We start from the raw sequence: 13,223 nt of genomic DNA on the forward strand, positions 1-13,223 counted from the left end.
AATACCTCGAACTAAATACCTAGGGTCAATATCATGGTCCAAAGATATCTTGGACCGAATACCTCGGACCAAAACCATGGTTTTCAACATGTACATGCTTTTCCTTCTGCGGGAGCGCGTGTGTATGTTATACACTATTTCTGTTCTAAGTACCTACGTGTATACGTTACTTGGACTAAGTGAACCTACGTGTATCTCTTAAACTACTCTTACATCATCTTCTTCCTTCAACTTCTTTATTCTGATCAATAGACCTTAGTTCCATATTCCTAATCCTCTGTACCACTGCCCTATTGCCTTTGAATATTCCTGTTAGCCTCTTATCAAAACTGAGTTGACCTGCAGAGGTTCCATTAAGGACAATACTTGTATCATAATTCCAACAATGTCCCCCTTTAGACTTGATGGCAACCATGATGGTGTTGACTACTGCAAGCTGTAAATACTGTTAGAGACACCATACAACACCAAAATGCCAAAATATTCTCCCCCTTTGACATCAAGGGCAAAGGGCGGACAACTCTACTCTCCTCCTTTGCATGATGTTATCCATACTCCCCCTGAGTACATGCCGTGTCTGCAGAGAGATGATTCAATATAATAACATCACACTATAACTCAACAAAGTGAGTACGACATCCCTATGACCACGAAATCATACATACATCAATCACCCAACCAAGTGGGGATACACAATATTTGACTCATCTGCCCAACCAAGTGGGGATATACCAAAGTTTATACATGACAGAAATACAACAATTATTACATCATCCATCCCAAGGATATTGGGGAAATAAATTACATCATATGACCAATATAACTCATTGAAATATAGACCATGACTGATGCAAATAAGAAATAGCTGAGTTCAGCAACCATAATGCCAACAATGTGGAATGTGAACACTCCCCCTGAACTTGTGCTACCTGTGCATTGCCAACAAGTTATTCATCAAAGCATCTTTGTTAGTAGATAAGAATATAATGAGAAAAGTATATCAACAGATTGTAGTCATAAAAAATCAGACAGTGCACAGAGTCTGAAACACTATTTTTTTGTTAGAAAAACATATACGCGCTTTCAGCCAAGGCAACCTGCGTGTACCTGCACATATACTTCATGAAACCAGTGTGTAGTAAACTTCCTCTGAAAAAAAACTAGATTTAGAAGTAGGATGATGAAGCAACAAATCCCAGCATTTGTCAGAGATATTCAAATGTTTCTCTGGGCAGTGGTTTAGTGAATATATCAACAACTTGTTCTTTGGAGGGGACATACTCCAATTTGACCTTTTTTTCAAGCACATGTTCTCGTAAAAAATGGTACTTGATGGGTATGTGCTTGGCCTTGGAGTGCATGACTGGATTCTTTGAAATACTGATGGCACTTGTATTATCACATAGAATGGAGATGGGTGGAGTACATGTGATATGAATGTCTTGCAAAGTTTGCATCATCCAAAGTAGTTGTGTGCAGCAAGATGCATCAGCCACATATTCTGCTTCAGCTGTAGATAAAGCAATTTAAATTTGTTCCTTTCTGAACGAAGACACTAAACTGGAACCCATATAGAATGCACCACCACTAGTGCTTTTTCTATCATCAACACTTCCTGCCCAATTTGCATTTGTATATGCATGAAGAGTAAGATCTACATCTCTAGGATACCATAGTCCAAAGTCCTGAGTTCCTTGATGATATTTGAAAATTCTTTTGACTGCTTGAAGGTGTGATTCCTTTGGATTTGCTTGGAATCTTCCAACTATTCCTACTACATGCATGATGTCAGGTTGGGTACCTGTTAGATAAAGTAGACTGCCAATCATAACAATGTAAACTTTGAAATGGGAACTGTAAACTCAAAATGGGAACTCTGGCCAAAAAATCCCGAAAAAACATCAAAAACAGGGCTAAAAATGAAAAGTGTGTATACTGGAACGATGATTTTATTTTTTAGGGGTCAATTTGAACATGTTTTAAAAATGGCAGTGACTACGAAATTTATATGAAATTTTTGTGCAAAATATAGCTTCAAAATGAAAAAGTGATGATACTGGAACGATGATTTTTTTTTTAGGGTCAATTTTCAAACTTTTTAAAAAATGTTAGTAAAACCAAATTTTTATGTGCCAAACAAAGTTGTTTATGAGGAAAAAAACACATTAATGCTTTTGGTAGAATATCATTTTTCTTTCCTAAGTATAAATTCAACATGTTTTCAACCATTAAATGCCATGGTTATTACACCTAAACATAGATGGACAAATTTACCATATCACATCAAGCACATTTTCCTGATTATCCTTATTTTAATTTTGACCATGACAAATTCATAGGAGGTTAGGATTTCGCTAAAAAGAGGAACTGGAGTCAGATTACAGTGAATCTCCTCTAATGACCCTCGCTAAACTGATCACCCTCCCCATAAAATATGTTCACAAAAAGTTCACAAGGAATCCCAGAAGCAAGTTTCATTTGTTCTAAAGCAACTCAGATACACCTTAAGAACCTTATTACTCCCTCATAAATGTGTTCCCGAGAAATGAAGGTAGGATAACTTGATTTGCTATCAATAAATCCCAAACCTAGATGCCAGAGGATTTTCTCTCAAGAATGAAATAATTGGAAAAAACAAGAAAGTTCCCAGAAGATAACTCTAGTGTCAATCACAATCCTAATAATGTATCATCAGTGAAATCATACCCCACATGTAGGGAGAATACGATGAGCTACTTATGACCACTCGATTTACTTTGATTAGAGTATCTAAGGCCATAATAATAATCTATTTTAATTTCTTTCCAAACCTTTAAAGGAAGGTCACTGTCACTATCATCTTATGAACCACAATAATAACTTTGATGGCGTTTTAAATATAGTTACATGGTATTTTGTGTTTGTCTTATTTTGTTGCAGGTGACTCATGAGCAGCACATGGACGCTAATACCACAATGGGAAACACAACCAAAATGAGCAAACTAAGTTTGGACCTCCATTAACATCAATTACCACTGAGAAACAATTAGATTTATCAAATTCACTGCGAATATCTTAACAACAACATAAAAACATCTCCCTTGGCAACAATTCTAAAAAGTCAATTAGGTCAAGAATTTGCACCCAATATATGGAGACACCCCTATTAATATGGTTATTCAGTTCATTGCTTCCCCCACTATTATCAATTAGATGTTGCCCATCCTCATATCTAAATAAAAGAAAAGGGAGAAATAAAATAAATGAAAAGCACCCCAATGGGGGAAGTAACGAGGGATATAAAAACCTTTTATGGGGCTATGAACATCTAGTTGGTAGTAAATGATTATTATTTCATTGTGGTGATTACATTGTAGACATAGAAACTCATTAATATTGGAAGAATACTTTTAGAAATCCTTGAGTCATATTTAAGGAGTCAATAATAACCCTAATGACTTCACAACACACCCTATTACCAACTATCTTATATCCTATATTTAGTAATTAATTTGATCTTATATCTATCATTTAGTCATTAATTTGATTATTTTCTTATTATTCAGTTATATAATTATATCATATTATGTTTGATCCTAAATCACATATTTATCAAAGTGAGGAAAATCGATCAGTAAAAGATATATTACTTATTTTTTTAAATTGACGACAGGATTATCCATTAATTCAATGTAAAAGATATATTACTTAGTTTTTTAAATTGACTTCCGCTTAATATTCATTCGCAGTTTCCGTAAAGAAAAACTTGGCGGAAGTACCTACAACAAGTGGTGAATTGTGAGAAGAATATGTACAAGATCTATGGGAGTCTTATCTTGCTGAACGGACACACCGTAAGATGTATCACACCTCATCTCTTTTCTCATTGAACGTCATTGTCAGTATTAATATGAAAACAACATACAAACAATTATATCCACAAACAATCAAACGGCCAGCCAGATACTGCCATGTCATTTCCCGAATATTATTACTGTGATACCATTTCTGCCTCAACTTTATGCTTAAAAATTCCATGGAATTTCCCCAATATTATAGATATGATACCATTTCTGCCTCAATTTTAAAGGCACACACTAAAAAATATCCACCTCAGTGACCCTTTCCCACAGATCTTTCGCAATGCTAGGATTTTTCCACACAACAGTACCAAATCTAAGATAAGTTAGGGACAAGGCAGCATGTAGAGTATGAAAAATATGGGATTCATAAAGTGAAGGCACTTGCTACTAAGTACCCATCGGATTATGGGAAATATCTTTTCCTCTGAAAATATCAGAAGATTGAAAGAGAACCTCATGTCAATTCAGAAGTGATAGGTTTTATATTATTTATTTGATAGAGACTAAGGTTATAGGTGATTGGTAAATTATTATTTATGGGATAATTTATCTATTAAATATAAATATTTAAAATTTGGAAGATGGTAAATAATTTTTGTGATAATTTAGTTGGAGGATGTTTTTTAAAATTGTTTTGACTTTGTCAAGAGTTTAATATTTTAGTTTGAAAATCAGAAACATGCCATAAAAGTAAAAACCTGTAGGTTACCACCACTGATAAATAATTGTTGATAACATGATTTTCATTGTGATAAATAATAGGAGGTAACATGATTTTCATCGAATATAATAATAATGAGTTAATTATATTAATGAATATGACAACTGTCCACACCGCTGATTTGATTTGACCGTGTAAAAAATCATTTTTATATAACTAAAATAACCTAGCAAATTCAGTAAAACTATTTGAAAAGCTTTTCAGTTTTGAAATTCCAGCCTACCCTCATGATAATAACTTTATCGGTTTTGGATTTTTCTCACAATTATTTTCAATGCATAAGCTCTGTCGATGCATGATATCTTCACAACGTTGTGTAGGAGTTGACTATTTTAGCAGTCCAAAACTATCAGTATTGCTCTGCTGCAGCTAGTAGGAATATCAGCCCTTAAAATCCTTCATTCCGGGATCTAGACTTGCACGGAGTTAGATTTTAACCTTTTTTTCTAAAAAGAAGCAGCTTTGCTTGTGATCTGTAATGTGAAAATTTAGGAGCGGGGATTTTAATTGAAGAAGAGCCAATCCAAAATGTACAGTGACAAATGCCCTTTCTGCAGTCTGGAAGTGTTGGGCATCTATGCCTCCTTGCTGGGTATGTAGATTAGTTATGCAGTGAACGGTGTTCTTATTGGGAAGGAATTATCAAAGGGGTTGAACCCTCTGGCTTTCATTGTTTACTCCAATGCGGTGGGGGTACTAGTGCTTACACCATTTTCCCTCTTTCTTGAAAAGTATGTATGTGGGCATTGTTTCATTTCGTTGGATTTTCTTTATTACTTTGCAGTGCTGAGTATTGCCTTAATTTTTGAACATTTCAAATCCATGGTTTCATCTGAGGAATGCAGGACGAAGCGGCTAGCAACTGTGAGTTTACCTCTGTTGGGACAGTGCTTTTTGCTCTCTCTTGGGAGGTAAGTTGAGTATCTGAAGTCCACATTCTACATCCCAATTACTGTTATTGCTATATAAATAGTAGTGCCTTTATTGTTAATCTTCTTTTAGGTAGACAGATTGCTAAAGATTGAGACCAATAAGCACATGGCCGTTATTGTTAATCTTCATTTTGGTAGACAGATTGGTAAAGAAGCTCTTGCAGATGATAGTATTCCACCGTCCTCCAGTCTTGAGGGAAGGAACATGAGCAACTGTTACCTTTGACAGATAGAGGCTACTGTGCTTCTATAAGGAAGGCACCCAGGGGAGAGGCAAGTTCCACAGAGTCAAAAGAAACGAAAGAAACGAGGAGATGTTCTCTTTAGGCCGTCGAATAGCATTGTCTTTCATTCGAGTAGTTATCGGTCCTCAACTTCGTCCCTTATAATCCATATAAGGTACTTTCATTCACAGGAGAATCTCTTTCTATGGTTAATGGTGTGGGGGATAAACAGCACTCAAAGCGCCCCGCTTTTACTGTGAAGGTTCATGTACTTCGTTCTGTAAAAAGCTGTTCAAAGTAGGCTAACCTGACACAGAATAAAACCGGGGGGCTAGAAATTGCTTTGGTGCCTCTCTTGTTGAGGCACGATCAGGTGCCTATCCGGCTTCCATCCTCTCATCAAATGAAAGGCTGGTCTCTTGTTATGATACTTGCCTTTCATAATAACAAGCTCTTTGAATTTATCGAGCTGAAAATAAGCTATGGATTTTATACATCAAGGTTCCACACACTTCAAAAGCAACAGAAGGGGAGAAATAATATAGCTAGACATATCTGGTTATGCGGTTGTTTCTTTTGTAGGTACTGGACTGGAGCATCTATCGCTAACTTCACTGTGGCTGAGCACAATTCAAACAAACAATATGGAAAAGAGAAGGTAGAAAAGCGCTTACCATGGCGGTGGAGAATGACGGTGATTTAGGTGGACAAAGCGGTCAGGGGGTTCAGCAAAGTTCGATTGATCAACTGAAGAAACTTAGCCTTATGGATGAATTTAATTACTTGTTTGCGATGCCATCAATTAATGACTCTGCTCCCATTCAAGAACCAGGCACCTGTTTATTTCGGTGGCCAAAGTAGTCCAGCAATCCAATCAAGTCCGATTGATCAACTGAAAAAAACTTAGGCTTATGCGTATGCATGTAATTACTTTGCTTGTGATGCCATCAATTAATGGCTGCCCGCTTCAAGAACCAGGCACCTGATCAATTGACGACTCTGCTCCATTCTTGAACCAGGCGCCTAATTCAATAACCAGGGCAAGCGGGTTGAGTTATAAGCAGTGCCAGTACCATCGTATTGGATGCCCAGTAAGCATTATTTGGGGCGATTCGTAGCAGATGGGGCGATTCTGAGAATCGTCGGGTGGTGGGGTGATTCTCAGGATCGCCCTCCCACCACCACTGGTGCCAGTACCATCGTATTAGATGCCGAGTAAGCATTGTTTGGGGTGATTCGTAGCAGATGGGGTGATTCTAAGAATAGTCGGGTGGTGGGGCGATTCTCAGAATCGCCTCGCCACCACCCTGCCACAAGGCGATTCTCAGAATCGCCCCACCACCACCCCGCCACCAGTGGTGGTGGTGGGGTGGTGGCGGGGCGATTCTGAGAATCGCCCCACCACCCGGTGATTCTCAGAATCGCCCCATCTACTACGAATCGCCCCATCTGCTATTTTCAATGCAAAAGCTCTGTCGATGCATGACATCTTCACAACGTTGTGTAGGAGTTGACTGTTTTAGCAGTCCAAAACTATCAGTATTTCTCTGCTACAGTTAGTAGGAATATCAGCCCTTAAAATCCTTCATTCCGGGATCTAGACTTGCACGGTTAGATTTTAACCTTTTTTTCTAAAAAGAAGCAGCTTTGCTTGTGATCTGTAATGTGAAAATTTAGGAGCGAGGATTTTAATTGAAGAAGAGCCAATCAAAATGTACAGTGACAAATGCCCTTTCTGCAGTCTGGAAGTGTTGGGCATCTATGCCTCCTTGCTGGGTATTCAAATTAGTTATGCAGTGAACAGTGTTCTTATTGGGAAGGAATTATCAAAGGGGTTGAACCCTCTGCCTTTCATTGTTTACTCCAACGCGGTGGGGGTACTAGTGCTTACACCAATTGCCCTCTTTCTTGAAAAGTATGTATGTGGGCATTGTTTCATTTCATTGGATTTTCTTTATTACTTTGCAGTGCTGAGTATTGCTTTAATTTCTAAAAATTTCAAATCCATGGTTTCATTTGAGGAATGCAGGATGAAGCGGCCAACAACTATGAGTTTACCTCTGTTTGGATAGTTCTTTCTGCTCTCTCTTGGGAGGTAAGTTGAGTATCTGAAGTCCACATTATGCATCCCAGTTACTATTATTGCTATATAAATAGCAGTGTTGAATACATTATGTCCTGTAAGCCTTTTTCTTGGTTTCAATACATTAGGGTTTCATAGTTAAGGTTTTGATATTTATGGTTTCTTCGGCAGTCACGATGTCTGTGAGAGCAGTAATGAGCAAGCGTGAAGACGCAATAATATTCAAGGGAGACGAAACCCTGGAGAAAGCCCTAGAGCTTCTTGAAACCTATGGAATTCCCAAGGGTCTCCTCATGCCTATGGAGAACGTGGAGGACGGGGGCGGGGTTGAAGCCACCGGGGACATCTGGCTGAAGCAGAAGAGTGGTGTGAAACACCACTTCAAGCGCGCAGACAGCTTTGTGCAGTATGGTACTGAGATTTCTTGCCAGTTGGAGAAGAACAAGATGAAGAACGTCAAGGGAGTGAAGGCCAAGAAACGACACATGCCTTTCTATGTCCCGGTTCGTGAGATCGTTGTGGACGAGGAAGCTACTCCTCCTAAGATTTATTTCAAGAGCTATGCCAATCTTGGGGAGTGTTTCCCTGCCGAGTACTTCAATAGCAAAGACTGAGAAGAAGGCCACTGCGACGTGGGATTGCTGATCAGTATTATAAATAAAGGCTGCTTGATTGAAGTTCTACTGGTTTAGGTTTTTATGTTGTTGCAACCATGAAAAAGTCTGAAAACGCTAAATTTCTCCCTGAATATATCTGGTCCTCCAGACTTTCTATTCTCACTTCTGGGTAATTATATGCAAATGTTGTGTTTCTCTTTCAATTTTATATGTTGCATGGAGATTATTAACTACTGGTATTAAGCAAATCTGATTTGCGTTTACTATATGGGGGTTATTTTGATTTTTCGGTACGTGGAGAACATTATGAGTGTTGACTAGCAGTACATTGTTGTTTGCATAGATAAGATTTGTTTTCGCTGATAATTCTGTTGAGATGAATTGATTACAAGGGAAACAAGTGTGTAAGCAAGTCTTAATCATATAAATGAATTTCACATGTAGACTTGAACATATATAATTTTGATTTTTTTTAATAAATATAAAATTAATTGTGTTTGGATGAATTATAGTGTTTTTTTCTTCACTTGATTAACATTGGTAGTGGATGATATGTAGTAAGTTTTTTTTATATATTACAATTCACCATTATTAAATTAGTTGAGTTTGTTTTATTAATTTTGAAAATTGGTATAAAATGTTTTAAAGTGATTTCATGTTTGTGAAAATATTGAATTTTGATAAAAATGAATGTTGAGTAGAATGATAAATACATTTTATTTTATAAAAGTGACATGGGTGTTGAGGAGGTGACATAAGGAAGAAAATGTTTATAATATGTTTATTGATTTTGGCATCATCATGAATAATAAGGTAGAAGTGCTTGTGGTTTTATAGGACCTTCTTGTGCCCAAAAAAAAGGAGTTTGTAAAGTCACAAGTTTAGACAATTCTCTTAAGCTCAGAATTATAACCTATCCAAATCTCTTATTCATGATGCATAGATTAGGCATCTATGCCAGGTTTGCAAGTAGTTATAAAAATCTGCAATATGTTTAGTATTTATGACTTTTCTTTTTCACCCATGGATCTGCCACATCTATTTGTTTTCTTCCCATCCTGTTTTTCATTGGATATGACACAATATTTTGCAATCCTTGTGTACGACACAATATTTGCCAATCTTCCATTGTCAGAGATTTTTTGATGCTAAATAATCTTGGCAAGCTGAAAAGAGTGGTTATTGGTGTGTATTGTGAAAGAAAAAGGGACAATCTAACACGGTTTACCTCTTCTCCATGTTCTAGATGAACACATAGGTTTCTTTCTCTTTTCCAAAATAATGAACTTCGAATAAGATAGAAATGTAGGTGTCTTTTTCTTTTGCTAAAATAATTAACGTATGATGAGATAGAAATAAATAAAGAATTATGAATTGGGATCACAAATTTCAAGATTTGAGTATACTCAAATGTTCACTTTTACATTCTCTTGTATGTTTGTTTTGATTAGGTCTATTGAATCAAATTGGTTTTCAATAGGTTTGTTTTGAGTAAGTGAGGTTTCTAGTGTCTTATTAATTCAAGTGGAAGAGATCTTTCTTACATATCATTAGATTATGAAGTGACATTGGACATAATTAAGCTTTGGGCCATACCATTTTTGAAACAACAACCCAAACTAAATGATTAGTTATTACACCTTTTTATTTAGTTGATCTAAACTAGAAGATTATAAAGAAAATTTCTTTCATTGCTCCTCATAAACCAAGATAGATTGATTCATCCCTCCTTTTTAATGTACAAAGAGGAGTGCTTGATTTTTACTCAAAAATATGGGGTGTTGATGTATCTATATATGGATGCTCAGGTTTTTATATTAAAAATTTTCTCCAGTGCTTGATTTGTAGTCAAAGAGATGCAGTGATAATGTATCTAGATATGGGTGTTGAGTTTTTTATATTGAAATTTTCTCCTTGTTTCAATTAGAATTAGAAGGGTTTTTTCTTTTTGTTTTCCTCATAATAAACTATTGTTCTCAATTGAAATTGGATCATTTGTATTAATGTTTATTTTCAATGTAGGTTTGAGGTGCAAGTTACTTATTTTATTTTGAGACTATGATATTTAACACATAGTGACCTATGCCTAATAAACTAAAATTAGGAAGGTTTAATAACTTGCTTAGTTTTTTTTATGGTTTTGGTGTAGCTTGTTTGTAGAGAGACTAGAGATTTGTCCACTAGGCAATAACATTCTCTTGCATCTTTGAAATCTTATTTATTGGTTCTATGTGCTTGCATTACCATATTTTCATAAATGGTATTTGAAATAGTTATTTAAGAAAATTTCTAAACATTTCAGCCTTTCATTCAACAAAGAATTAATTCTTTTCAATTTCTTCCAGATGCAATGCAAGAAATTGGGTTGAAGAAAGGGGACTTTAGTGAATCACGTGTGGCAAAAAAGGCAAAGGAACCCCACCCACCATTACATGGATGTTTGGAAAGACATACATTTGGGAGATTTGCAGACATCAAAGATCCATTAGAAGAGGAAAATGAGCAAAAGGAAGCAGAAAATATTGTGGAAGAAGACAATGATGAAACCCTAGAGGACGAAGAGTTTGGATTACGTGACATTGTTGATTAAATTTAAGTTATGCTTGGAAATAAAGCTTTGCAATTTTTTGACTTTGACATTTTATGAGAAGAATAAACACTCAATCAAGGTTGTTATGAGTTCAATATTTCTAAGATGTGATTTTCGCATTAATTTTCAAGTTAATCATTATTTTTTGAAAAAAAAAAAGTGACTATTATTATTTTTTTGACATGAAATTCATAAAAAAAAACTATTATTTAACCATTTTTAGTTAAAATTTTCGTATAAAAATTGTGATTTTGACATGTCAATTCTAGCAAAAAATTATCAAAATGTGTAGTTTTTTAGTTATATTTATGTTAAAAATGGTTATTTTTATGTCCATTGTTAAAAAATATTGTTTTTTAGAAAGAATTATTTCATGTGAATTGAAAAATTAATTAAGGATGTATAAATATGTAGAGTATCGAAAATTCTAAATATCGACCTCCTAATTTAAAAATGCAAAACAATAAAAACCTCACTAAAAAAACGTTAAAATTAAAATAAAAAACAAGAAAATGTGAAGAAAATGACCACTTCAAAAATGATCAAATTTACAAAATAATTATTTACATTTTATACATTAGAAAATTTAAAGCCAAAAAACAGGGCTTTCAAAAAAAGGGGGTGATGCAGAATACTCACTTTTTAAAATCAGCATGAAAATCACTACCATTCTAAAACGTAATGTACACAAAACTATCCTTCCCATGACATTCCTTCCAAAAGCTATGCTCTAAAAAAAACATGTTTGTTCTGCATCACCCCTTTTCAAAATCAGGTCACTTTTTTGCTATCTCTACGAAACGGGTAACAGTATCAGTTCCCGTTTCAAAGTTTACATTGTTTCATGGATATGTAAGTTGGTTGATGTACTATTGCTGATTCATCATTTGAGCTAAGACTGCATCCTGTTACCATTGGGGTACATATAGGTTTAGAATCTTCCATTCCATACTTTTTCAAGATCTTCTTGAGATATTTGGTTTGTGAAAGAAAAATACCATCTTTAGTTTGTTGAACTTGTAGACCAAGAAAATAGGTAGGTTCACCAAGCAAGGACATTTCAAATTCTTGTTGCATTACCGAAGAAAAATTCTGGCTCATGGATTCTTCATTGCTACCAAAAATGATACCATCAACATAAACAATAATAATTAGCAATTTATAATTTTCAATCTTTGTATATAAATTGCTATCTGTAGAACCTTTTGTAAAACCTTGTTGGTGTAGATATTTGTCAAGATGGTAATACCAAGCCCTTGGAGCCTATTTTAGACCATAGAGAGCCTTTTTGAGTCTGCATACAAGTTTTGCATCATTTCCAAGAATGAATCCTTCTGGCTATTAAATATAAACTTCTTCTTCTAAATCTCCATTAAGGAAGGCTGATTTTACATCCATTTGGTATAATTTGAATTTCTGAAAACTAGAAAGAGAAAGAAACATTCTTATGGCTTCAAGTCTGGCAACAAGTGCAAAAGTTTCTTCAAAATCTATACCTTCTTGTTGAGCATACTCTTTACAAACAAGTATGGCCTTGTTTCTAATGACTTCTCCGTTTTCATTCATCTTGTTCTTGAATATCCATTTAGTTGCTATAATATTTTTATCATGAGGTCTACGAACTGATTCCCAAGTGTCATTCTTTTCAATTTTCTCAAGTTCTTCATCCATGGCCTTGACCTAACATTCATCTTTGGATGCTTCATTTACATTTTGAGGTTCAGTGGAGGATAGTAATGCTAGATAGCTTGAGGCCCCTGTAATAATTCTTCTTGTCTGTACACCAGCCTCCCTTTCTCCTAAAATTTGAGCTTCTGGATGATTTTTATGAACATACCTGGATGAAGTATTTTATTCTACCATTATATCTTCCTCTGGTGCTTCATTGGTTTCTTCTTCAATATAATTTTGATTTGATGTGGAAAAGTAACCCCCATCTTCCTCATTGTCATAATCTTCTGTTGATTTTATCTGTTTTGGATTTCTGCATGCTTCATCAACTACAACATCAATGCTTTCAATAATCTTCCCAAGTATTTTATTATAACATTTATATCCTTTACTTCTAGAAGAATAACCAAGAATAATCCCTTCATCTGCTCTGGGTTCAAACTTACCAAGTTTTTCATCAATCCTTTTAATAAAACATTTGCTTCCAAAAACTTTAAAGTATTTAACAGTAGGAGTCTTACCATACCAAAGTTCATGTGGAG

General features: G+C 35.2%; 2 protein-coding genes across 2 annotated transcripts in view; one reads left to right on the forward strand and one right to left on the reverse strand.

Annotated features, from left to right (window-relative positions):
* The window catches only part of LOC149258906 (bark storage protein A-like), a 244,515-nt gene that overhangs the window by 176,816 nt on the left and 54,476 nt on the right, over window positions 1-13,223 (reverse strand). The gene's annotated exons all lie outside the window — the stretch shown is intronic.
* On the forward strand, window positions 7,980-8,578 carry LOC149258907 (uncharacterized). The gene has a single exon (XM_089373803.1). The coding sequence runs from the start codon at window positions 7,980-7,982 to the stop codon at window positions 8,415-8,417; it is 438 nt and encodes a 145-aa protein (XP_089229929.1). The 3' UTR covers window positions 8,418-8,578.

Source organism: Pinus tabuliformis, chromosome 6, assembly GCF_031772625.1.
Source record: "Pinus tabuliformis cultivar Carrire ecotype Pingquan chromosome 6, CPIR1, whole genome shotgun sequence".
In the NCBI taxonomy this organism is placed as follows: Eukaryota; Viridiplantae; Streptophyta; class Pinopsida; order Pinales; family Pinaceae; genus Pinus; species Pinus tabuliformis.